General features: G+C 36.8%; 1 protein-coding gene across 3 annotated transcripts in view; it reads right to left on the reverse strand.

Annotated features, from left to right (window-relative positions):
* Positions 1-26532, reverse strand: part of LOC142636364 (DENN domain and WD repeat-containing protein SCD1-like) — a 46235-nt gene extending 19703 nt beyond the window's left edge. Inside the window, exons 1-19 of one of the 3 annotated variants that reach the window (XR_012844302.1) lie at positions 26298-26532; positions 25231-25448; positions 25011-25104; positions 15847-16048; positions 15127-15268; positions 14900-15000; positions 12041-12104; positions 11662-11775; positions 9007-9227; positions 7793-7847; positions 7574-7657; positions 7141-7345; positions 6891-7020; positions 6712-6775; positions 6561-6605; positions 3565-3640; positions 3369-3442; positions 3206-3256; positions 2617-2774 (exon numbers count right to left, since the gene is read on the reverse strand). Coding sequence is in view for 2 of the 3 variants with exons in the window: in XM_075810559.1 (XP_075666674.1) it covers positions 2617-2774; positions 3206-3256; positions 3369-3442; positions 3565-3640; positions 6561-6605; positions 6712-6775; positions 6891-7020; positions 7141-7345; positions 7574-7657; positions 7793-7847; positions 9007-9227; positions 11662-11775; positions 12041-12104; positions 14900-15000; positions 15127-15268; positions 15847-16048; positions 25011-25104; positions 25231-25404 (2054 nt within the window). In the remaining variant the exon portion in view is untranslated. The remainder of the gene's footprint in view (positions 1-2616; positions 2775-3205; positions 3257-3368; positions 3443-3564; positions 3641-6560; positions 6606-6711; positions 6776-6890; positions 7021-7140; positions 7346-7573; positions 7658-7792; positions 7848-9006; positions 9228-11661; positions 11776-12040; positions 12105-14899; positions 15001-15126; positions 15269-15846; positions 16049-25010; positions 25105-25230; positions 25449-26297) is intronic. The other 2 variants (XM_075810559.1, XM_075810560.1) reach the window with 2 other exon arrangements.

Below are 26532 nucleotides of genomic sequence, written 5' to 3' on the forward strand. Positions count from 1 at the left end.
GAGGGAGTTTAGTCCTATCAGTCTGATTGGAGGGGTTTATAAAATCATTGCTAAAGTTTTGGCACTTCGACTGAGGGTGGTACTTGGTGATATTATTTCAGCATCTCGGGATGCTATTGTTTTGGGTAGGCAGATCTTGGATTTGGTATAGATTGCTAATGAATGCCTAGACAATAGACTGAACTCTAGATTGCCAAGGTGTTATGTAAACTGGATGTAGAGAAGGCATATGATCATATAAATTGGGGCTTTCTTATTCATTTGTTAGAACATTATGATTTTTCAGAAAAATGGAGGCGGTGGATTTTTTTTTTTTTTTTTTTTGTCCACAGTTCGTTTCTCTATCTGAATTAATGGGGGTCCTTGAAGTTTCTTTGAGAGTTTTAGGGGCCTAAGGTAAGGAGATCCTTTGTCACCATTGTCATTCGTTTTAGTCATGGATATACTAAGTAGAAGGCTGGATAGAGCTGTAAATGAGGGCTGTTTAACAGGCTTCACGGTGGGAAGAAATTTGAGGGTGTCTCATCTCCTATTTGTGGATGATTCCCTGATTTAATATGATGCTGACCTTGATCAGCTTTTGTTAATTCGTACGGTGGTTCAAGACGTTGTCAGGTTTGAAAGTAAATTTAGGTAAGAATGAATTGGTGCCTGTGGGAGTGGTTCCAAACATAGAGATATTGGTTAATGCTCTGGGCTGCAAGCAGGGGTCACTTCCATTTAAATATTTGGTCAATCATTTGGGTGCTAAATTTAAGGAGAAGAAGATATGGAATCCAATATTGGATAGAATGGAAAGGAGGTTGGCTGGATGGAAAAGGTTATATTTATTCAAGGGAGGTAGAGTCACTTTAATTAAAAGTACTTTATCTAACTTGCCTACATATTTTCTCTTCTTATTTCCTATTCCTATTGATGTGGCAAATTGAATGAAATAGCTTCAGAGAAATTTTTTATGGGGTGGCTTGGGAGATGAGCCCAAATTTCATTTGGTAAAATGGTCTACAGTCTGTGCCACTTTTCTGTCTGGGGTTTTGGCTAAAAGGAACTTGAGATGTTTCAATGAAGTTTAGCTAGGGACATGGCTGTGATGATTTGGTATTGAGAGAGAAGTGCTTTGGCGCCGTGTAATAGCGACGATACATGGTTGTGAATGGTGAGGCTGGTGGACTAATTCAGTCACTGGCACTTATGGGGTGAGTTTGTGGAAATCTATCAGACACGGTTGGCCTACTCTGTTGCATTATATTCAATATGACGCAGGTGATGGGACTTGTGTGAGGTTTTGGCAGGACCAATGGTGTGGGGAGAGCCCCTTCACTGTATGCTATCCTGAGTTATTCCAGATTAACAGTGAGAAGGAGGTGAGTAAGGCAGACCTTATGAGATTCAATGATGGGGTTCTTCATTGGGAAGTGCATTTTACGAGGGCAGTGCAGGATTGGGAGTTGGAGTCCTTGAAAGTTGAAACTTCACAGATGCTATCTATGGGGAATTGGTTGGGGAGGGGAGGATAGGATGTATTTAAAGCCAGATAAGAAATAGGGATTTCAGGTTCGAGGTTACTATCGCCTTTTGATTTGTCCTAGTGATCAGTCATTCCCTTGGAAAAGCATTCAGAAACCAAAAGTCCCTCCTAGAGTTACTTTCTTTATATGAACAGCAGCTTTGGGAAAAAAATTGACGATTGATAATTTAAGGAAAAAGGTTTGGATTTTAGATTGGTATTATACGTGCAAATGTGATCAGGAATCAGTCGATCAATTGTTACTTCATTGCTCTATTGCCACTAATTTTTGGTCCATGGTAGTGGGTTTGTTTGGAGTGTGTTGGGTTATGCAGAGGTCCGTTATTGAGTTGTTAGCTTGTTGGCAGGGTCGATTTGGTTGCTGTAGAAATGGTGACATATGGATGGTTGTGCCCCATTGTTTGATGTGGTGTCTTTGGAGGGAAAGAAATAATAGGAGCTTTGAAGATACAATTAGAACTATCCTTGATCTTAAGTTATTCTATTTTAGAACCCTATTGGATTGGTTGTCAGCTAGATGGAGTCACTCTTTATTTTCTGTTGCTGACTTAATAGATTTATGTAATTTATGTGATTGATTGTATATTCCCTGTGTACTTGGGTGACCCCTTTTTGGTATCAATAATACTTTATTACTTATCCAAAAAAAAAAAAAAAAGATATTAGGCTGAACAGGAATTTCCACTACATTAATTTATCAGTAATAGGCTACATACTCAGGCTTCAAACTTATTATATACTTTGTTTATTTTTATATATTCAATCCGCATCATCAAAATTTCTTAATATTATGATTGGATGGCTTCTATAAGTGGTCATTCATTCTCTAATTTGCTTGAGTTTCTGGGCGGTTGTAATTTTTGTTGATTTGTAGTGCTATTTGCACAATATTTCATCTCGATTTAATTTTTAAAATATTACATGGGGAAAAAAGTAAATTTACTCATCAAATTAAATTGCGCAGTGTGGATAAGATTTTGCAAATAGCATCGCTATTGTTAGTATGTCAAAGTCCTACTTGTGAACAGGCAAAAAAGGTGGGAAGTATGATGAATAAATTACTCTAAAAAATGGTCTGCGACACTTACCGTAACTCCTCCCAGATTGACAGAGATATAAGGTGGCGTTGGATATAATCTGAAACATTATTAGAATCTTTCTTATACATTTCCGCAGAGACTTCAAGGGCATCTCTAATGGTCATCACATCATTTCGAGATGTTGCACGACTGATTGCCGTTTTGAGCTGAATTAACATATTAATTAAATTTAGGGAAAAATTTTACTATCACAAACATTAAGATTCCATGTAAAGTGTATTAAGGAAACTAGAAGTAAAGGAAAACAAGAGAGAGAGAAAACTGGTGCATAAGCATAATGTATATTTGCGGAAGCATCTGGATAATTTACCTTTTCATAAGTTTTATTTTTAGTGTAATTTACCTTTTCAAAATTTTTTAAAAAATATATCAAAAATTAAATTAAAGAAAAAAAAAACGGAGGAATTTGATTGCTTGTACTTTGAAACCTTGATATAATCATAATTGAGAGGATATCATAAAACTAATTGAAAAAATTAAATGATGAAACATCATAAAGCATAAAGTAAAATCAATGCAATATGGAGCTTTCTAACTCTTAAAATTTATAACCAATAATGCTTGCTCGGGTACATACCAATTCTTTCACTGCAATAAACTGTTCCTCAGTCAGCTGACAATTCCACCCCTGAGAGCATAAATCCAGTACATAGGTTAGCTTATGCTGCAATATAGTAATAGCAGTGGCAGTGGTAATTGAAATAGCAATAATAAAAACAATGCATTTTAAAGCTACATACTGAATGCATATGCTCCCTAATACATTCAACAAACCCGCTACCGCCAATTCCCTCTGCATCAGATTCAATCAAAGCTACAAAAAGCCAACAAATAGACATTGTCATGGGATGAAAGCAGATTGAATTAGTGAGTGATAGAAGTAAAGTTTTTTCCTAAAAATGTCAATGAGAGAGTAGAACTCTATTAGATGCATACCAAGAATTGTGCCATATTCAAAAGACGCAAGAGGATCTTCAGTTGCTCCCAATTTCAGAAGACGAAGCCACAAACCCTATTTAGAGAAAACCACAATACTTAAAACAAGAAGTGTGAAGGACAATGAAAACAACAATAGCTAAAATTCCACCAAAATATATCATTTAACTTAAATAGAAACGAATTAATATGCATTTTATGCCTATGTAGACGAACTAGACTAGCAGTATAAATACTTCACATTAGCAACGTAGTTTGTCACATTTCTTTCAAACCCATGTATTCAATTGGTTTCACTTAGATCACTTGTAACAAATGGGCGCACACACATTCATACAGAAAAGCAAAGTAAAAATGGGTAAAAAATTTCCAAAGGTTCTGCTTGTTTACCAGAAAAATCATTTGAAAGGGGGAGAGGGGAGTGAATCATGAAGCCGGATATCATCTCAAAAAAATCAGAGGAAGTTCATTTCCTTAAAACCTATCCATTTATTATATGGTTGTAGGGAGTAGGGGCAGCAATTTGTATCCGCCCCATGGATACCCACCCCAACAAAGGGATGGGGCAGGGATGGGTTTTAGCCTCTGCAACATGAATCCAACCCGAGTATAATAAAATAAGTTTTTTTTTTTTTTTTAATTTTTATAAACATAATAAAATACGTATTAAAACTATATATATGCATAACAGTAAAACCTTTATCCCCTTATCTTTTGAACTGCTGCCACCCCTGCTCTCTCTCTCTCTCTCTCCCTCTCTCAATTGAACATATTACATATATTCCAATGGGCAGACCATCAAGGTGGTGGTGCACTGTTGGGATTTGATTGTGGCTGACTAGTGAGTTCTTGTGAGGATTCATGGCAGCACAGTGGCAATTGGCTATGATTGGTAGTGTGGGTGTGTATTTAGTGGTGTTTTGAAGTTGTTGCTTACTTGCTTTAAATGAAATTTTTAGTGGGTTTCAACAGCAGTTTTGGGTTATTTGTCCATATGGCTGGTGTACAAAGATGGCTGGTGTATAAAGAGGTGTTGGAACCCAATGGTGTTAAGTCTTTAGAGAACCATAAGACAAGGTTGGCCAACTTTCTCTAAATTCATCCAATTTGATGTAGGGATTGGTAATAGAGTAAAATTTTGGCATGATCTGCGGTGTGGTCATTGTACACTTCAAGAAACCTTCCCGGAACTTTATTGGTTAGTTTAAGGGAGGCACCAATTTCCGGCCAACTCTACTCTACTACCCCTCCCTCCCCTTCAATCCAAACTAACCCTATAGCATTAGTCGTAATAAGGAGTCTTCTATATAGCAGAAGTCATGCATTTTCCTAACCAGATGCAGCATTGGGATATTCTTTTTTCTAGAGCAATCCAAGATTGGGAGTTGGAACCTTTGACTGTCTTTATGGTCCTAATATATTCTATGTTACTTACAGGAGAGGGACATGACAAACTTTGTTGGAAGTCAGCAAAGACTAAGGGTTTTAAGGTGCGTGAGTACTATTTACTCCTTGAGTAGCTTTCTTTTCTTGGACTACAACCTTAGGAAAGATTGACCTTTGCAACTTATGGAATAAAGGTGTTAATGTTGTGGATAGGTGCTATATGTGCAAAAGAAGTGGGGATTCAATGGATCATCTTCTTCTTCATTATCCCGTAGCTTTTGAGTTATGCACAATGGTGTGGAATTTGTTTGGTCTTCTATGGGTTATGCCACAGAGTGTCACTGATTTATTCCGAGTGTCACTGATTTATTCCCAGCTTGGCAAGGTCCTTTGGGCAGACATCGAAATATAGTTTTCTGGAGTGTTGGGCCGCATTTTCTTGTGGTGTCTTTGGTGGGAACGGAATGTGAGATGCTTTGAGGGAAATGAATTGTCAATTCTCAAGATTAAATCTCTTCTTCACCCTTTTATGGATTGGAATACTGCTTTTAACTCTCTTCCCTGTTCTAATTTATTTGATATGTTAGAGCATTGTAATTTGAGAGATTGATGTACCTGGGTATTCTCTTTTTTTATTAACAAACTTTCATTACTTATAAAATAAAAAAAGATGGCGGGTTTCATGATGTATGTTGTGGAGTGGAGATTGCGTTCTGTAAATTTGAGGATGTGGGCATGTGAAGTTTAGGTCCGGGTTTGGAAACATGAGACATTGATGCCTGCTAGGGTTTGCCATGGGTCAAGCCCAGTGGTCTTTGGGGTTTGACATGTGGATGGTGATTCAAATGACCCACCCACACCATCAAGGTGACAAGCCCCCCCAGACGAATGTGCGGCAGCGGAGTCTTCAAAAAAAAAAATTTAATTGAAAAAAAAGGGATAAGATATGATCAGCACCAATGCTCAATATTATGAGCATGAGGTAGTGGGGAGTGGGGCCAGTGCAAGGGAGATAGAGGATGGGACCTGGGACTGCATGAGTGGTGGTGATCAAAACAAAATGATAGAGGGAGGGATAGCATAATCCAACTTATATTCATCTTGCTTCAAGAGTTAAGCATCATTAGCTAGTCAATGCTCCCCCATTATTAGATATCTAAACATGCATGATATTAAATCCTCATTATACATTTAACAAATAGAACAAATAGCAGCTCAAAGCAAGATGTAAAATCTCATTTACACTGGTGAAAATGAGCAATTCCATTATGACCAAGAAAGGTAAACTTTCAAAGCCCAGCATATGAACATTTTAAACAGTAAATGTCAAGTTCAGAAATAAGATAACTGGGCAATTTAGAGATTAAAGGCTTATGGACATTTGTGATAAAAATATGTTAAATTCTGAGCATCAACCAACAAATGCTGCATGTTTATCAATCAAGACACACAGTGAATTCAAAGAACCAGTGACAGAAGAAATTAAATCAAGTCTGGGTATGCCATCCATGGAAAGTCTCCAACATAAATGCTACTGAAAATGTGGATTTGTCAAACTATATAGAGAAGCATGACAAAGTAGACAAAATAAAATGATATAAAGATCTCACCTGCAGCTTAACTTTTATGTCCAAAACCATGCGTTCCCTTTCTGCCTGAAAAAATAAAATACAAAAATAGTGTTAATTTAGTTCAAGACAATTCAAAAGCTCAAACAGAAAAAACACTCAGGGCATCCTAGTGATGGTGTAAAGAACTTACAGCCCTCTCCATTGGACTGAGACTTCCTGCTTTGGAATCCTTACCCACTAGCATAGAAGGTGAACTGATAAAAAGAAAGCCAAAATGAGGGGTGCACTAACACTCTAACAGGCCTGACAATAAATATACAACACTGGAACCAACAGAACATTTTAAAGTTGTCACAAATAAATATATACCTAGGAGTATGCTTTCCAGAGAAATCAAAAGCTCCACTTGCTGCTGCAAGAATCTGCCTCCTCTTTTCCTCTTGCTCCTCTGTTCTAAAGTTTGAAGGAAACCTGTCATAAGTATATTTGGCACCTGATCCTGGAGAACCAAAGAAAATGAAAAAAATGAATATTATTATCTCCAATTTGAAATATCTTTGTCTTTTTATAATTGATGTATATAACTGGCAATCTCAAAAAAGAGTAGCATCAAATACACCTGATATTCCTACATCAGGATCTGATATTGTTATAATCTCGGGCTCTACCAAAGATGAGGGAAGTATTGAAGTAGGATTCTGACCCCTTCCAATTGCATCTTGTAACTTGTCAAGGAGATTGTTATTGTTATTATTATTTTCACCAGAACCCAGACCTCTCTCCAGATAATCCAAGAAACCATGCGAGTCTAGAAATTGTGCTATCTGTAAAAACCAACAACGAGATAAGTACAGTCAAGGGCACTAAATTTTAAAGTGGAATGAGGAATAATTTAAAATCAAAAGAGGAAATTCACGTCATTTATACAAAGTCCAAAAATAATGATGATGATGATAACAGTAGTAATTTTTAACATCATTCATAATTAACAAAAAAAAAAGTAATAAATTGGAAAATGGAATATAAAGATGAGTGGAATGACATAACATCACCATGGGTTCAGGTGGTTGGTTGGTTAACCGAGAGCGCTTCTTTAGAAATGCTTGATTGTTGAAGGCATTATTTGCTGAATTTTCCTGAAAGAGATAATTTTACCCCCCAGAAAAAAAGAAGAATAAAAAAAAAAAAAAATAAAAAAAAAAGAGAAGGAAACAACTATGAATGGTTAAAAACTAAATCCATATTAAAAGATATAAGATAAAAGTTCATACAATGAAATTGCGGTAGCCACTTAAAAGTGAAGCAAAGAACTTTAGGAATATTAGCCTGCACATAAACATTCACAGAATATAAAATCAGTTTTTTCATGTAGTAATGCAGTTTTTTACATGATCAAGCAATTCACATTGACATATTAAAGCATCACTGGTCATACAAGATAAGCATACTTAGTAACATTAAAATGAAAAGTAAGTATAATAGATCTTTAAAAAGAAAAACTACTTAGAGAGTTCTATAATGTAAAATTCAACCACAAAAGGCATTGCTTTAGAACTCACACTATGGATCAGTTTGTAGATTCAGAATATATTGTGCGCACATGAAAGTTGCCTAGAAGATCCACTCATACTCAAATAGGAATATCACAAAAGAAAAATCAAATAATTCTTCAAATAAGTAGACAAGTACATAAGGAAAAACGTTGACTCACAAGTGAGAACAGACAAGTGTTTGAGATTGGGGACTGATTCAAGAATCAATAAAGCATACACTCAATATAATATCCAAGAAATTAATGCTAACTGCGGAGTACCCGTATCATCTGCTAATGATCACTTAGCCTATAAAGCAATGGATCCAATATATAAACATGCAACAATCCAATTGTCATAAAGATCATATCTAAAAAATGCAAAAGGTGAGGTTTAGCCTTATGCAACATAGCTGCATGTGTACATAAGATTGATAGTTTAATATTAGAAAATGCATATTCTCTACTTGCTCACACAGTAGAATTGTCAAGAAGTTTACCACTTTGATCACAAAATAGTGTTGGAAGAATTAAGAGTTAAACCAGGAATAGAAATGAGTAACTTGACAGTCTCCTAAACTAGAGTTAGGCTTCAAGAACAGCCATCAAGCTAGAATTTCGGTGGCAGGCATAGATCCGAAACAGGAATATGGTGACATTATTAAGGTAATTGTTACACAATTTCCCTTTTCTCTGCTGAATAAATAAGCATGAAAAACTTTAAATCATGACTATAATACCAAAAGGCCATTTATAATAGAGCAGAATTGTTCCGTTGAAAACTAGGACAGAAAGCACCCTCTAGAATTGAAGCGTACCACATATCATAATTTTCTAAAGACAGGAATGCAAAAGCCATCCAAAACAGTATATTTATTTAAATGCAGTAAACTGAATTGGCTCTAGGAAAGCAAGAGTACTTCATAAATATTTCACGTGACGTCCAAGTATCACCTAAGTTGAAGGTCGTGATCCTCTCCCCAAGGCTTGTTGCCCCATATAGTTAATTGCTCAGGTAAATTGCAAAAATCAGCCTTCATCTGATCTATACCCACAACATTGGGATACAATAACTTCATGATTTCACCACGCAAAGAGCTTAATTCTGGCTCTGGAATAGGGGGAATGTCCTCTGTTGTAGTAATACGATTATATTCAAGGTCTACCACAACCACCTATAAAGGGAAACATATAACAGTATGTCAAGTGCAACCAACAAAAGACCTTGAGCAGCAATAGATAATATCTTAATTCATAGTAATGAAGAAACAAATATTCTAATAAGAAAAATATTAAGCACGAACTCACATATTATGTTGTCTAGCAATGCCTCACTAACAATTGCGAAAGCCATCCTAGGCAAAACTAGAAACCACCAGTCCCAAAAATTTAATCTATCAGACATGAGTCAGTAAGATAGTGTCCGTTTGGGAACAACTTATCTATTTTTTGTCGAAAACTTTTGCTGAAAGTGTGCTAAAGTATAGTTGTACTTTAAATTGGCACTAATCCATTAGAAATTTTCAATAGAAAATTTTATTAATCAAGCAAACTTGTTTCCAATGGAGTACAATGGTGCACTTATATAGACTACTAGAACAAACTCTAATCATAATTGACTTGGGTCAAAGACCAAGTTTTGAATTACAAAAAACTAGCACTTGACTTTATGAAACTAAATAATAAATAAAATAAAAAAACTATTAACCTAATTAGATAATAAGACCTAGAATAACATTCATTTTGATAATTCAATAGTTAGAGGAGAGGGGATTTGAACCCTGGACATCTCATTTTAAAACACCAAGACGTGCCAGTTGAGTTACAATGCTCTTGGCAAGACCTAGAATAACATTCAATGGACCAATAGTAAAAATTCAATTGACTTCTAAGATTAGACAAAAATAGATTAAAATAAAATTGCCTTCATGCTTCTGTCATCAATTTCTTAAACAACTACTTAGAGGAAATTTGAAATGTTATACCAAAACAGGTAGTATAGATCACTTATGAGAGCTAGTTGTGGTAATTTATAAGTTGAAATGTGTGCTTCCTTGAAAAGTGGGAATCCCTATAACGGACCAACAAAATGGTATGGAAGGAGTATATAAAACACACAAAAAGACAGTAACAACTGTCCCCCTCATGCAAGACCAAAACTGCATGTAAACCCAAAAAGAAAACAGAAATAGAAAATACCAAAGCAGAAACTGAAATAGGTAAAGGTTCTTAAAACATGAGCACAATTCCTTTTAGACCAACTCACCCCCCCCCCCCCCCACACAGCCTCTCCATTTAAATTTTTTTTCCCCTTTTCTATTTTATTTTATAATGTTATTATCTTGTGTGTGCATGTGTGTGTGTTTCTTTTCTTATTTATCATTTTGCACACATTTGCATGCACAACGGCTAGTTTGAAATATAAAAAACACGGATTAACAAAACTATAGTCTGAAAGCATATGTCAGGGCATACCATTGCCAAAAGAGAGGTTGAAGGATATAGAAAGACACGTGCCATTGACCCTCATCCATCTAGAGAATGGGTTGAAAAAATAATAATGCTCTCCACCAACTAAACTAGAGAACCAAGGGCAGAGATTGAAGTAATGAAATACAAAATGCTTCTAATTTTGGAAGTTGGAATTTGAAACTAGACCAACATCTATGTTTGAACCCCACTCTCCCTCCCTATTATCTACCAATCAAAAAAAACAAATTCTTAGTGTGTTAGGACCAGTAATTTACCATTTCCTAATAACTTAAGCTTTTGAGATAATTGGTAATTTATCATAGTAGTAGAGCAAGAGGGCTTGAGTTTGATCCATGTCTCCATTCTACCTCCCATTTAAAATGTTAAAAATCACACATGTTAAGCTCCACTTATTAAGGGGGAGTTTGGGTCCTCACATGAGGAGTGTTAGAATTACGGTTATGAAATTAAATTCACCATTTCTTATTAGATTAAGCTTTTGAGATAATTAGTAAATTATCAATGTCTCAATCTATTTGAATCTTTTTCTGCTTATCCTAGGGTTGCAATATCTACACTATGGAAGTTCTTTTAAGATATTGCAAAATAGACCGTTAAATCAATAACACTTAATATGAGAAGTTATTGTTTGCAGAATATTCATATAGATGGAACTTCAAAAGGTTGCTTGTAGTTTACCCAATGGCACAACTTATTTGGTAAGTAGTGAAAGCACTTATGTGAAATTTTTCTTTTTCTTTCTAAGTGGATAAAGAAATTTGAAAATCTGCAAGAGAGTGGCCCTAATTTTTAGGCAATATTTTAGTGGGAGTTGAAATTGTGTTTTTACCAGATTGTCCTTTAGTTTTATCTCTACTTAAACATAAGGATGTAGGGGCATTTTTGAACAAAAAAATGAGGAATCCAAACAGAAAAAACCCCTTAAATAATAGTATAGAAAATAAGTGTTGCCTACTGTAGCAAAATTAAGTGGGCCATTTCTTGGGAGGGGGGTGGGGAGGGGAAGAAATACAGCCACCTTCAAGTAGAACACCAAGTGAGAAAAACCAGAAAATTGTAATGAATAAGAGAACAGAAGGGTAGATTAATCACTGAAGTTTACATATAACAACTTACGCCATCCATTGTCAAATCAGATGTATCAACACCCGAATGGAGGCCCATCATATACGGCGTAGGAGCATCAATATAGTCGACTCCACTGAAAAATAGTAACGGTATGTAGACATGCTTGAGCACAACAAACATACCAAGACTAGATGAGAATCTTTATAAAAATCACAAAAAAGTTATCAGTATGGAATGTGATTATCTTGAATTAACTGAATAACAGGTTAAAACTGTCATTTCCATCAATAATATAACCATAAAAGAAGTTGACTTCAAAGGTTAAATGATACTGGCAGAATTGCAGAAATCTGCAAGGCATATGTAAGGGAAACATTGTTCCCTAATCCAACATAAGAGAAGTTGACTTCAAAATATGAAACCTTACCTGCCACCGAAATGGATAAATTAAATGACATATGGCCTCTGATACAAGAGTTAAAAGTGAGTACCTGGCAAAGACAGGAGGACAACTTATTGACACAGGTATGATAACAACAATCTAATGCATTATTAATGAAATTGGTCAAGCTAAGTACAAAATATTATACTATTTGGACACAAAACTGTGCTTTATTAGGTGAGGAGAAACAATTTTAATCAAAATAGACATTGATTCTATACTGCACAAGTAGCTGCTATGATTCAAACACAGGGATACACAAGCATAACATACTTTTTGGGGGGCAAAAAAGAAAAGAAAAGAAAAGAAAAAGAGTAGAATACCTGAAAACATGATTTTTTTTTTTTGATAACTAACAAAACTTTATTAATTAATATATAAAAAACCCTAGTATACAGGAAGTGTACTAAGGGCACACAATCAAGCTTTCAAGGTACAATGATCCATCCTATTTAAGAGATAAGTAAAGGAAAAGGACCCAAAGCTAGCTACCAATCTAACAACAATTTAAAGAAAAACAACTTAAGATCAAGAGTTCACATCCCTCGAAACCTCTAGCATTTCACTCCCACCAAATGTACCACATGAATGAAAATATTAATTGGTAAAACCATCCTTCACTTGCATTTATTGATTAACTATGTCAAACAAACATGGACACAAGACAATATTCAACAAAATATGGTGTACACCAAAATTGTATTATTAATTTTTTTTTTTTTATAGGTAAAAATATATGCATTCAAGAACACTACCTTATGCAAAAAACATAAGGCAGAGAGATAAGTACAAAGGGAAAAAGAAAGAGAAAAAAGAGAAGAGATGAAAATAAACTAAGTACACAAGAGAGAACTAAGAAACATAGGGAGAGAATCACTAGAGTTGAGTCCCCAAGCCCTACACCAATCAAACAGAGTGCCACTAAGAGAGGCCAAAAGCTGGTCATCTGAGCTTTCCATGTCCTCGAACGTCCTCCTATTGCGCTCCCTCCAGAGACACCACATCAAGCATAAAGGAGCTAAATTCCAAATGCTAGACGAATGCTTTTCAGGCCAATTCCACCAATTGAATAGAGTATCCGCAACTGATCTAGGCAAGACCCAAGAAAACTCAAAAGATCTAAAAACCAAACTCCACAGTCGAGAAGCCTTTCCACAGTATAGTAACAAATGATTCGCCGTCTCCCCATTACTGTGGCACATGATACACCAATCAACAAAATCCAACTCTCTGCCCCTCAAATTATCCCCTGTAGGGATCCTATCCCATACAGCAGTCCACACAAAGAAGGAAACACGCCGAGGAGCCTTAACCTTCCAAACCCCTTTCCAAGGGAAGATAATGGGCGCGGGGCTTCTCAACTTATTGTAAAACGAACGAATATCAAAGTCCCCATTCTTTGTCAACTTTCATCGCATATGATCTACATTTTCGGTGGGAGGAAGATTAGAACCCAATGTACGGAGAAAATCATCCACCCCACCCATTTCCCAATCATTAGGTCTCCGAATAAAATGAACATTCCAGCTTCTCCGCTCCTCAATCCCCAACCGTTTAAGAGAAGAGGCCACCGATGCCTTTTTATTGGATGCAATCCCATAGATGCTCGGAAAAGACAACTGAAGAGGAGACTCCCCACACCAATGATCAGTCCAAAGCTTCACTCTATCCCCCACCCCTACCTCAAAGTAAGTATTCTTGCTAAAATCCTCCCATCCCATGCGGATACTTCTCCACAAGTCACACCCATGCGCCCCTCTACCTAGCTTGGACTTCCATCCCCCCCATTCTTCCCCAAACTTGAGGGCTATGACCCTTCTCCAAAGCCTTGTCTCCTCAATCCCAAACCTCCATAACCACTTCCCTAGTAAAGCTTTATTAAAAGTAGTTAATTTCCTTACTCCTAACCCACCATTTTTCAAAGGTGCACACACCTTGTCCCATCCCACCAAATGAAACTTGGAGTCCCCCCACAAGAAATCCCTTTGCAACCTCTCAATTTTATTGGCCACATGAATAGGGATGGTAAAAAGAGACAAATAATAGGTGGGGAGACTAGATAAAGTGCTTTTAAGCAACGTTAGTCTTCCACCTTTTGACAAATACATCTTCTTCCAACCAGCCAACTTACGCTCAAAATTCTCCAAGATAGGATTCCAAACAATAGGGGACTTGAAGGACGCCCCCAAAGGCACACCAAGATAGATCATAGGCAAAGATCCAATCCGGCATCCCAAAAGCTCTGCTAGGACGTGGACATTAGGAACCTCCCCAATAGAAACCATCTCACTTTTCAACACATTAACCTTTAAACCTGTCACTGCCTGGAAACAAAGAAGAAGCATCCGAATATAAAGAATCTGCTCCTCATCAGCATCGCAAAACAAAATCGTATCATCCGCAAACAATAGATGCGATACACAAACCCCTCCACCCCGTCTACCGTGGGCCCTAAAGCCTCGAATTAAACCAGCCCCTTCAGCTCTTTGCCTCATCTTACTGAGAACCTCCATCAAAACCAGAAACAACATGGGCGAAAGCGGGTCCCCTTGCCATCAACGTAATCAGCCAATAATGTTCCACATTTTTCCAAACCCCCCCCCCCCCCATTTAAAAAAATTAAAAATTAAAATTAAAATTAAAAAAAAAAACTACTGCAGAATATTAGTTTCATATTAATCACAGGTATCATCCATAAATCACTTGTGACCTGAACAAAACCGTATGACAGCAGAGGCAACAGCTTATTGCCATCAACAAAAGCAACATTGGATAAAAAATAAGAACAATTACAACTAGCTTTTACTAGAAACAAGATCAAATGTCTTAAGTAAAGAGTGGTACTTGTTTGATCGTAGCAAAATTCTCCTTTCAAGCAACACTGCTGTAAAAAGTTTAATTAAGTTGTCAACATCCAAGCACTGTACCAGTGGCTGAAATGATATCTGCATCCATGCAATAAGCGATGATTAACAAATAAAAAGGTTATTTTTCAACAACTGCTGAATCATACTATTGGCAAAAGGAAGCCCCAAATAGCTAAAGAACCAAAAAGAACTAGAGGATCATACATCAGCATGAGGGAGACCATCCTTGGGTGGAGCCTCCACAGAAAGCAGACAGTTATCTATAGCAAACAAAACTTGATCCCTTCCAGGGCCAGGCAAAGGTACCTTGGACACCATATGTGCTATTACATCCCACAATGGCTTGCTGAAATTATTGCAAAGCTAAGAGTATTAAATACACTGGAAAGGAATACCACAGAGTTTCATTTTACAATTGCCAAATTTTCTAACTTAAATTCATAATATGTGTGTGTGTGTGTGTGTGTGTGTTTGTGTGATATTAAGTTCCCTTCTCCAGTGACTTTCTTTGCATGGACTGCTGTCTTGGGGAAAAGTCTAACAATTGACAATTTACAGGGGAAAAAAAAATGTATTGACTATGGATTAGTGTTATATGTGCAAGTGTAATGGTGAATCAGTTAATTATGCCAAACCTTAAAAGGAATTGTCATTCATCCACAAACCTCAAGGGAGAAGTGTCATGTGCCAAATTAACACTTGGGTGTTAGAATTGACTTTGGAATGCTTTTTATAGGTCTTTAATGGTTACTACCATTGTCCCCCATCATAACGAGCTACACCACATATAACTTAAACCCAACCCTTCTATGTATATATATCATCTAGAGAGAAACAAAGTTCTAGATAAAACATCTAGATCCCACTTAAATGCCAACTGTAAAGTAAAACACAATCAAGATTTTAGCACTGAAGGACACATACCTACTTCCATTTGGGGAAAAGCAAAGTGTAAATAGTTCCTCAAGTGCACTTCTAAGAACACGGAAACTGGGCGAGCGTGAAACAAGACAAATACATTTGTCAGCAAAAGAATTTGCTTGTATATGGTAAGCTTCAGCAATATCTTCGTTGACTGGATCTCGAAAAGCAATGCAACTAACGTAAATTTTTGATCCGTCGCCCTCTGCAGCAAGTTTAGACAAATAAAAATATAAATAACAATTTCGTGATAAGTCTTAATAACATACAATAATAAAAAATAATTTAGACAAAATATTCACAGTTTAATGAACAAATACAATAAATTAAACTCTAATTGGATAAATATAAATAAAATTTTAAAAAAAAAAAAAAAAACTACCAAACCATGTTAACACCAAACAGTAGTCACCATTTAAAATCAGCTTTTAAACATTTCATGCTTCATCCCTGAAATAGGCTTGGAATTTGGAGACGAAGTACAAGACCCAAATCGGATGACATAAAACCACATGAACAAGGAAATAATATTTTACCTAAGGGTCCATATGGTTTGGGGGATGAAAAAGTGGAAAGAATAGAAAATGGTAGGGATGGAAAAGTGGGGGAACATAAAAGATTTTAGTTTTCCCTCATGTGTTTGGTTGGGGGTAGAAAATTCTTTTGTTGGTTGAGAAGAAAAATGAGAAGATAGAAAATGGTGTTTGTATAAATTTACTCACATGTCCCTACTACAAAATAAGAAAAGAAAAAGGAAACCAATGTGTAGGGGGGAGAGGGGCAGATGGGTAATTTCCCATCTTAAGCCCACTTTCTCCCCTATTTTCTCCCCAATTTGGGGAGAAAACTCCCTCTTCACAAAATGTGGGCCCAAGGAGAAAACAATTCTCTCCCCCATTTTCCATCCCTCCTATTTTCACTCCAACCACACTGACCCTAAAGGAATAGGAAGTTCATTAAATTGGCCTCAGCTGGCAAGGTTAATAAGAAAACCATCACAAGACTAATGTGTGTAGAGTTCTGTATAAAGGAATTAAAGAAAGGATTATTCAAGGAGATGGAAGATTAGTCATGAATGTCTACTCCTTTCATGAAGATAACTTGCTTCTTCTAAATTCGTTGCTCTTGATCCACTATTTCTTCAATTTTTAAGAGCTATACCATGCTTCATGATTCAAGTAGTTTTAGTTTATTTTTTTTGATAAATAACGTAAGAATATTATTAAATAAAAAAAGATTGCCAAGCCGAGTACATTGGGGATGTACTATGGAGGCACAAATCAAGAAACAAGTAGTTTTAGTTTATTACTCTTCATTATTTAAGGGGAAAGGACAGACTATAGATAACAGTGACATCTATTAATATATTTGATTCCAGAAATAACATTAATCAACTCTAGTTTAATTAGCCTCTCCTTGTGAGAACAGAGTGGAAAGTGAGGTCAGGGCTCAAGATTTTTGTAACTTACACACCAAAGTGGTGGGAGGGGGAGGGGGGGAGTTCTCATCTTGACAATAGATTGAGAGACAATACCTGGAGTGGTTGTCAAACTGGATATTGTTTTGTAAGTAATAATGCTTCACTGGAAAAGAAAATCATACAAGGAACCGTAGCACACAGGTAGTGTACTAAGGAACCAGCAATACATCAAAACTATGATGCATGGAAAGCACAATAATGTGCATGCAATATATTAAATAAAGTACTCCCATATTTGCATATTTAGCCTTACTTTTATGTTATTTTGTAACTGATTATAATAATCTTTATTTTATAGGTGATAAAGGTTTTACATGCTAATGGACTTTATTTGAGGCAGAATGATGGACTCTAGTTCAAGTCGGCTGAACCCAACTCAGACTTGAAGACCTACAAAATGTGAATAAAGCCTAATCAATCAAGAGATCATTTGTTGTGAGAAGTGCAATACAAAGAAAAGAAAGAAGTTATTCACGTGGCTATGCTAGAACAATTTATAAGTTGAATGCTACAGCCTATGCTAATTGACTCAAGACGACTTAGATTAAGCCCTGCATGAATTAAAAAGAAGAATAAAAAAAGAAGGGAACTGTGGAGAATTTGGGCCATTTGGGCTTTGTTCTTGTGAAATTCCTTAGTCAGCGTGTTGTGTGAACATAAAAGAGCAAAGCAAAGAAATGAAAGGGCTTGTGCTAGACGTGGCTTGGAAATATAAATTCCTTATCCGACTTTGTATTAGGATTATGGCATACTGTCAGGCAGCTTCTCTTTGCTTCTCTTTTATAAGCCTTAGGTCAGTTTATGAATTAGAATAGAAAAAAAAAATAGAGGCTAGAGACAGGGGGATGAGCGTGTAACAGTGCTGCATGTGGCTTCTCTATAGCTTTCCTCCATGACAGCATAGTGATTATTTCTCTCTTTTTTTCTTTTCTTTTTTTTGGATAAGTAACATAAAAATTTTATTAGAAACACACAGTCCTATACAGGAAATGTACAAAAAGGCAAAAACGTTAAGAAACCAAATTACAATGATCTAGTAACACGGGAAGGGAAATACAAGAAAAAGATGGTAAAACAAGACACCATTCAAGAAGAATGAAAAAGAAGAAAGACTTAAACTCAATAATAGACCGTTCACGATCCTCAAAACTTCTAGAATTCCGTTCCCGCCAGATACAACACATCAAACAGTGCGGCACAAACCTCCAAATAACTATATTAGGATGACGCCTGAAATTGCATGTCCAACACTCCAACAAATCCACTACCCTTTGAGGCATCACCCAACAAATACCAAACAAGCAAAAAATCATACTCCACTTCTCATAAGCAATAGGACAGTGAAGGAGGAGATGATCTATAGATTCCCCACACCTTTTACACATGAAACACCACTCAAGGACAACAAAGTGCCTCTTCTGAAGGTTATTTATAGTTAGAATCTTGCCTAAGGCTGCAATCCAAGAGAAAAAAGCTACCCGAGGAGGAACCTTCAATTGCCACACCATTTTCCAAGGGAAAGAAATGCCCGTAGAAGGGGAAATAGAATGATAATACCCACTCACCTTGAAACCTCAACTACTAGCTGGCTTCCAACAAAGATTGTCAGAATCAACGCCCCGCACCTTTGTGGAATAGATCAAGACCATAAATGAATCCAAAGATTGAGACTCTTGATCATTCACTAAATGACGAAAATGAATATCCCAAGAAACTCTCCCATTTACAAAACACATAACCTCAGAAACCGAAGCATCCCTTGTCCTACTAATATTATATAAATCTGGAAACGCCTCCTTAAGAGGACGATCCCTACACCACACATCATCCCAAAACTTCACACAAGTTCCATCACCCGCTTCATAGCGAATGAACTTGGAAAAATTCCCCCAGCCACTCCGGATGAACTTCCACAAACAAACACCATATGGCCCAGACATAGATTTTGTGCACCAACCACGCCACTCATTCCCATACTTTGCCCCAATGACCCTTCTCCAAAGGGCATCATTCTCCAAACCATAGCGCCACAACCATTTGGCTAATAAGGCAGAATTAAACCTTCTCAAACACCTAATGCCTATCCCTCCATTCTTCACTGGCCTACATATCTTAGACCAATTTACTAAATGAATTTTATGATCGTCCCCCATACCAGTCCAAAGAAAATTCCTTTGTAATTTCTCCATCCTCTTAGCCATCTTGCCTAGAATAGGGAAAAGAGAAAGGAAATACATAGGTAGGCTAGAGAGAGTGCTCTTAATAAGGGTAACCTTATCCCCCTTAGATAAATACAACCTCTTCCAACCAGCTAGCCTTCGCTCCATCTTCTCCAAAATAGGATTCCAAATTGTCTTATCTTTAAAAGAAGCACCCAATGGAAGACCTAAATATTTCAGTGGAAGAGCAGACTCCCTACAGCCCAAAATCTCCACTAGCTCATGAAGATTAGGCATATCCCCAACTAGAACCGATTTAAACTTTTCTAAATTAATTTTAGCCCTGACATCTCCTCAAATCTAGAGAGAATCCCACGCAAAGCTATCATATGATTGCTATCAGCATCACAGAAAACAAGTGTATCATCTGCGAACAAAAGGTGAGACACCGTCATCAAGGAACCAGTCACATTCCCCACTATGAAGCCTGAAAACTGCCCTGCTGCAGTAGCTGCAACTAACATACGGCTCAAGGCCTCCATGACAATATCAAAGAGAAAAGGGGATAAAGGGTCACCTTGCCGAAGTCCTCTATTATTGTGTTTTATTTTGATAACTGAGTAGCTATATTTATAATTAAAGTTGAGGATGAAACTTTGTTAAGGATTATCAATATTATTTATGAGATTTAATTTTTCCCATGGTGTTTGTGCTTTAATGATTTAAATTGTTCTTGCTCATCTCAATTAACTAAGATTGGATTCTAGATACGAATTCAATAATGCTTTTCACATGATTTAGTATTTATCTAAATTAATTGAATGTTTGGTTTATGATTGTTTGATTTTAAAATTGGATATCTTTTGTGATTTGTTTGGCTACAGATACAATTGATGATTTGATTTTATACCTAGAAAGCAAATAATAACATGCTTTAAATTTTTAAATACAAATTTTAATAAGAATATTTTCCATGATAGCAAGATTGATTTCTAGATTATCATGCAATAGTTGAGAAAAATTAATGATCATAAATATTTGCTAATATGAATTAATAAGGTGGATTCCAAAACCTTAAATCCTTCTTCTTGATTTTTTACATCTTTTTATGACGTTATATTATATCTTGGCTAAGTTTTATTTAATTTCAAAGTAATCAATTTTTATTGAACTAGATTAGTATTGATCCAATTGTGATTCAATTAATTTTCCTACATTCATATAAGTCCCTATGAATTCGACCTCATTCTTGCCAAACTATAATTCGATACAGTTCATGCACTTGCAAGTGCTTTAAAATTTCACAACATACAACTATCAAGCAAATCAACCAAATAGAGTAAAAACACTCAAAGCATTGTCCACTCAAACAAAGTCCGGAAGAAAGAATGCTTCAAGTCATGAATCGCCCTCACTTCCTTCAAAAGTAAGAGCATTCCTTTCCTGCCTAATGCCCCACATTAGGTAATGGGCGATCATGCTCCTAAAACCATAGATTTACACTTGTTAAACTTGCTCAACCAGCTAGTAAGAAGCTCCACAACATCATTTGACATAACCCAATGAACCTTAAATGATGAAAACACCATATTCCACAGTTCTCTAGTGACAAGGCAATATATAAGTAAATAATAGTATCTTCATCCCTCTTACAAATGCAACACCAATCAATCACAACTCGGCCCCTCCACAAATTATCAATATTTAAAATTCTCCCCAAAGCCGTAGTCCAAAGGAAGAAACTAATCTTTGTTGGCACTTTCAGCTTCCATATAGTCTTCAATGGATTACGTAGTTGGGATGTGGAATGTAAAACCTTATAAAAGGATCTAACTTCAAGCACCTCCCTAGAAAAGGATTTCCAGCATAGTTGATCCTCTCTATTCCTCCTCACTATATCAAAATAAACTAGATCCAAAAAGGAGGCAATCGATTCCAACTCCCAATCTTGTACTGGTCAATCAAAACAGACATTCTAATGGTAACTATCCCCTGAGAAAGATAAAAGCTCAGCCATTGAAGCATCCCTATTACAAACAATGCCTAAAGTTCTAGAAGTTATCCTTTCAACGAAGCCCCCCACACCACAGATCATGTAAAATAGATAGTGAGAAGGCATATGATCGTGTAAATATTGTATATTTTTTTTTTTGATAAGTAATAAAGAAATATATTGAAAAAAGAGAGTCACCCAAGTACACAGGGAGTATACAAGGGAGAACAAATCAAAGACGAACATTACAAAAATCAAGGAAATCCAAAATAGAAAGAAAAGGAAGGCTTCTCCACACGGAGAACCAATCAAGTAAGATTCGGAAAAAAAGAGACTTAAGAACAGGCATGGAACTCTCGATGTCTTCAAAACATCTACTATTTTTCTCCTTCCAAATACACCACAACAAGCAATGAGGAACGGCCTTCCAAATATCTCCATTACGATGGCGACCAAAACGACCTTGCCAGCAAGCCAAAAGCCCCACAACAGACCTTGGCATAACCCAGTAAACTCCAAATAAACCGAAGACCATGTCCCACAATTCCATGGCAACCGGCAAATAAGAAAGAGATGGTCAACACTTTCACAATTGCACTTGCACATATAACACCAATCCAGGATGCAAATCTTTCTTTTTCTTAAATTGTCTACAGTCAGACATTTCCCCAAAGCCGCGGTCCAAACAAGAAAAGCTACTCTAGAGGGGATCTTCTGCTTCCAAATGCTTTTCCAAGGGAAAATTTGCTCCTTATGGCCAACAAGAAGATGGTAGTAAGAACTAACCGTGAACCCCTTACTCTTACAGGGCAGCCAATAGGACTTGTCCTCCCCAATCCCCCTTACAGGAGTGCTATAAATGGAATTGATGAAGCTCCTGAAAGCTTCCAATTCACGATTATGCACATCCCTACAAAACTGAAACTCCCAATGGAGGACTCCATTGGTGTACCTCAAAAGATCCGCCACAGTAGCCTCTTTTCTACGACAAATCCTAAATAATTCCGGATAGCGAACGGCAAGAGAAGAAGAACCACACCAATGATCTAGCAAAGCTGCCTTTGATCCATCTCCAATATCAAACATAATAAAACGAGATAAGGAGTGCCACCCCCGTCTAATGTTTTTCCACAAACTGACACCATAAGGACCAGAGAAAGAGGTAGAACACCAGCCACCCCAATCACAACCATACTTCACCGCAATCACTTGACGCCAAAGAGCATCCCTTTCTTGCCCAAATCTCCATAACCACTTCCCTAATAAGGCAATATTGAAGGTTCTCAGATTCCTGATCCCCAACCCACCTGAAGAGAGAGGAGAACACACCGAAGACCAATCAACCAGATGAAATTTGGGCTCATCTCCTAGACCACCCCAAAGAAAGTCACGTTGAAGTCTAGCAATTCGGTTGGCCACAAAAGCAGGAATAGGGAATAAGGAAAGGAAATAAGTAGGAAGATTGGAGAGAGTGCATCTCAGCTCCTCAGAATGCCTTTGTTCTAAATAGGCAGATCCTTGATTCTGTTCTTATTGCCAATGAATGTCTTGATAGTAGATTAAAGTCTAGTCAGCCAGGGTTGTTATGTAAACTGGATATAGAAAAAGCCTTCGATCATGTGAATTGGAGATTCCTTAATTACTTGCTTGAGCGTTGCGGTTTTTCAGTTAAGTGGAGACGTTGGATTTCCTTCTGTGTATCAACAGTTCGTTTCTCTATCCTTATTAATGGTACTCCTCATGGGTTTTTTGGAAGCTCAAGGGGGTTGCGGCAAGGTGATCCTTTGTCCCCCTTGTTATTTGTTTTGGTTATGGAAGCCATTAGTAGAATGTTGGATAAGGCTGCCCTTGAAGGCCATTTATCTGGCTTTAGAGTTGGTGTTTCTGATGGTAGACCTTTGATGGTTTCCCATCTCCTTTTCGCTGATGATACTCTTATTTTTTGTGATGCTAACATTGATCAGCTGCTGACTCTCCGTATGGTGCTCATTTGGTTTGAAGCTGTGTCGGGTCTAAAGGTTCTGTCATGTAAATATTGTATATGTTAGATCATTATGATTTTAGGGAGAGGTGAAGGACGTCAATAGCCTTCTATGTGTCTATTGTGCATTTCTCAGTATCGGTTAACAACTCTCTATTGGGCAACTCAAGGGCATTGAGACAAGGGGGTCCATTATCTCTAAGCTCCAATACTCTTTGTCTTAGTCATGGAAGCAATTAGAGTCATACTAGCGCGGACCATGAAGGGTGGGAGTGAATGGGTTCAGAGTGAGAAAAAAAATTGCAGCATAACTAGATTATATGCAGGACATGCACAAATATAGCAACAAACAAAAGGCCATCTACACATGTCCTACATCAACAATCAAATTCTAAGCTTAATATAGTGTATGAGGGAACACAAACTTGCACTACCAGATGGCTAGAAAATAATGCTTATAAAGTCAATGGCAAGGCCAACTTGCATTAGGTGGGGAGTTCCTTGAGTTTCTAATGGTCTAAGTTGTCAAGCAGAATAGACATGGTTACCAAAAATAATGTTATACTTTAAAAAAAATTACAAATATAACCATTTGCACAACTACAGAGAATTGCTCCTCACATCTATCTCTAGGGCCTGGGCTCCAGCAACTATAATTGCTGGAGCTCTATATTATTTATGGCTGAAAGAAATATAAGTCTAACAAGATTAAACAACACTTACAGGAAACAAGAGAAATTTGTCTAGGGAGAGTAATAACCTTTCAACTCAGAGAAGTTTAAACCCATTACAACTTTGGATCCCAACTCAAACATACATAGGCCAAAAGAAGTTTTGGAACGAGCACTTCTCACTAGCAAAAAAGGCAAAGGACAAACGACAGTGAAGAAAGACAGGGAGTTGGGGAAACTTTGGTAATGGATGTGAAGTAAATGTGAGGAAAGACACAAAAGAAAGTCCCCTAATGAAAGACTTAGCAAGAAGGGGAAAGGTCCTGCATAGAGGGAAAAAAAAACTGCGCCAAAACAACTACTTTAATTAGAATAGGTTTGATAGCTCTAGCTTAAATTGCATTTCTACAATTGTTAGTGGAAGGTGAGGTGACAAGTTCAAAATCCACAGGATGCGTGAAACTAAACAAAAACAAAATAAAAGAGAGAGAACAAGCATTATACCCCATAATCCGCTATGTAATATGGCTAAAGCAAAGCAAACCATGAAACTCATGCACACAGCTAATCGGATTACATTGCCTTTTTTTTTTTTTTTAAATAGTTACAACGACAGGGAGGGGCGAATTCGAACCCTATTCGTTTCCATTTAGAAACGTCAGGAGCTACCAATTGAACTACATGACTCTTGACTAATAGGATCACATTGTCATGATTTCTTAGCTATGCTAATTACAAATATGGGATCTTCCAATTCCAAAAAATATAAAATGCACGTCAAGCATAAATTACACATTCTAGAATCTAAAATTCATATAAATAAGGTTTAAATAAGTTCTTCTAATGAATGAATGAATAAGATTTGCGCTCAGTTTGAACGCACCGGTTAAAACGATCGGATAGGTTTTTGGAAAAGTTGAAGGATCATTGGAATCAAAGCCAGATGAGTAAAACTCCACACCAGCCGGTAGAACAACCTGCAAGAAAGCACATTTTCCCCGAAACAACTCAAATTTCTCGGCATTGAAAAAGCACAAAAAATTGAACTCAAAACACGAAAAACAGAAAAAACAAAAAATTGTGGTAGTAACGGTAACACTTACAGTGGATAGTTGAGGCGGCGGAGGAGGGTAGAGAGTGTGGTTGGACGGAGGGTACTGATCGAGCAAAGAAGGAAGGTACATCACTTCTGTTCCATAGAACCCTTTGATATTGTCTAGAGTTCGAATCTCTAGACCGATTCCACATACCACAAAGTACTCAAAGATCTGAGCCATTGTTGTTGTTGTTGTGCAATGCGAGATCTAGGATTTGTGTGAATCTGAATTCAATGGATTGGTTAGCATTTGGTTGTGAAGATCCAGGTGATGAGTAAAAAGGAAGTGGAAAATGATTGATGAAGGAAGTTAATGCCCATTTGGTTTAGACATGTCTTAGTTTTCATAATTCATGGGTGTTTGGTAATGTTGTTAACGTTGTTTGTATTTTTTTAAAATAAGTCTAAATAAAAAAGTGCGTAAAAATATATTCAGATCTTCTAGAGTTCTTAAGGTACTCTACTAAGTAGAGTTCATTAAATCCTAACCACTCTTTAATAATTTAATGGTCTAGATTCTGTCACGTCAGCATTTCATTAGCAATCATCTTAATTGTTTTGTTTACAATATTATTTTATTATTTTAAGAATATTATTAATGAAATGCTGACATGGTAAAATCTAAACCATTAAATCATTAAAGAGTGGTTAGGATTTAATGAACTCTACTTGGTAGAGTTCCCCAAGAACTCTAGAGGATCTGAATCCAACTCGCTATCACTCAAAAACGCTAAAATTTTTGTTTAGTAACAAAACCCAGTCATATATCTTTTTCAACTGTCTTCTTCCCTTACCCGCGTGACACTACCCAAAGAACATGAAACCCACACCCAACTGTCTTCGTCTGCTCACCTCTTTCTCTCTTTTCTATTTTCTTTCTTTTTTTTCTCTCTTCTGTCTCCAATTTCTCTATCTCTCCATCTCTGGTGGGTTTGGCTGTGGTGGAGATGGTGATTGATTTTGGGGGTTGTGGCTGCGAGTTTTGTGACTAGCTATTATTAAAAACAATTATATAGAGATGCACAACAACGAGATACCCAGAGCGCGAGAGAAAGAGAAAAAAAAGAGAGATACCAGTGGTTGCCGCCGGCATGGAACTGGAGCAAGAGCTGGAACCGAGCAGACAACATATTGAGGAGGGCTTGAGGTTGGCAGGGGCTTTCAATCTAGCTGATTATAATGTGCCTTACCTTGGGGCACTTGATCTACAGGTATGTAAACTTTCTATCGATTCAAACTTTATGATTAGCTGAAGTGACCATGGTATTTGGAGGAGGATTATGAAGTTTGGCTTGATTTGCTAGTTCTT

This window comes from Castanea sativa, chromosome 5 (assembly GCF_040712315.1).
Source record: "Castanea sativa cultivar Marrone di Chiusa Pesio chromosome 5, ASM4071231v1".
NCBI classification, from domain to species: Eukaryota; Viridiplantae; Streptophyta; class Magnoliopsida; order Fagales; family Fagaceae; genus Castanea; species Castanea sativa.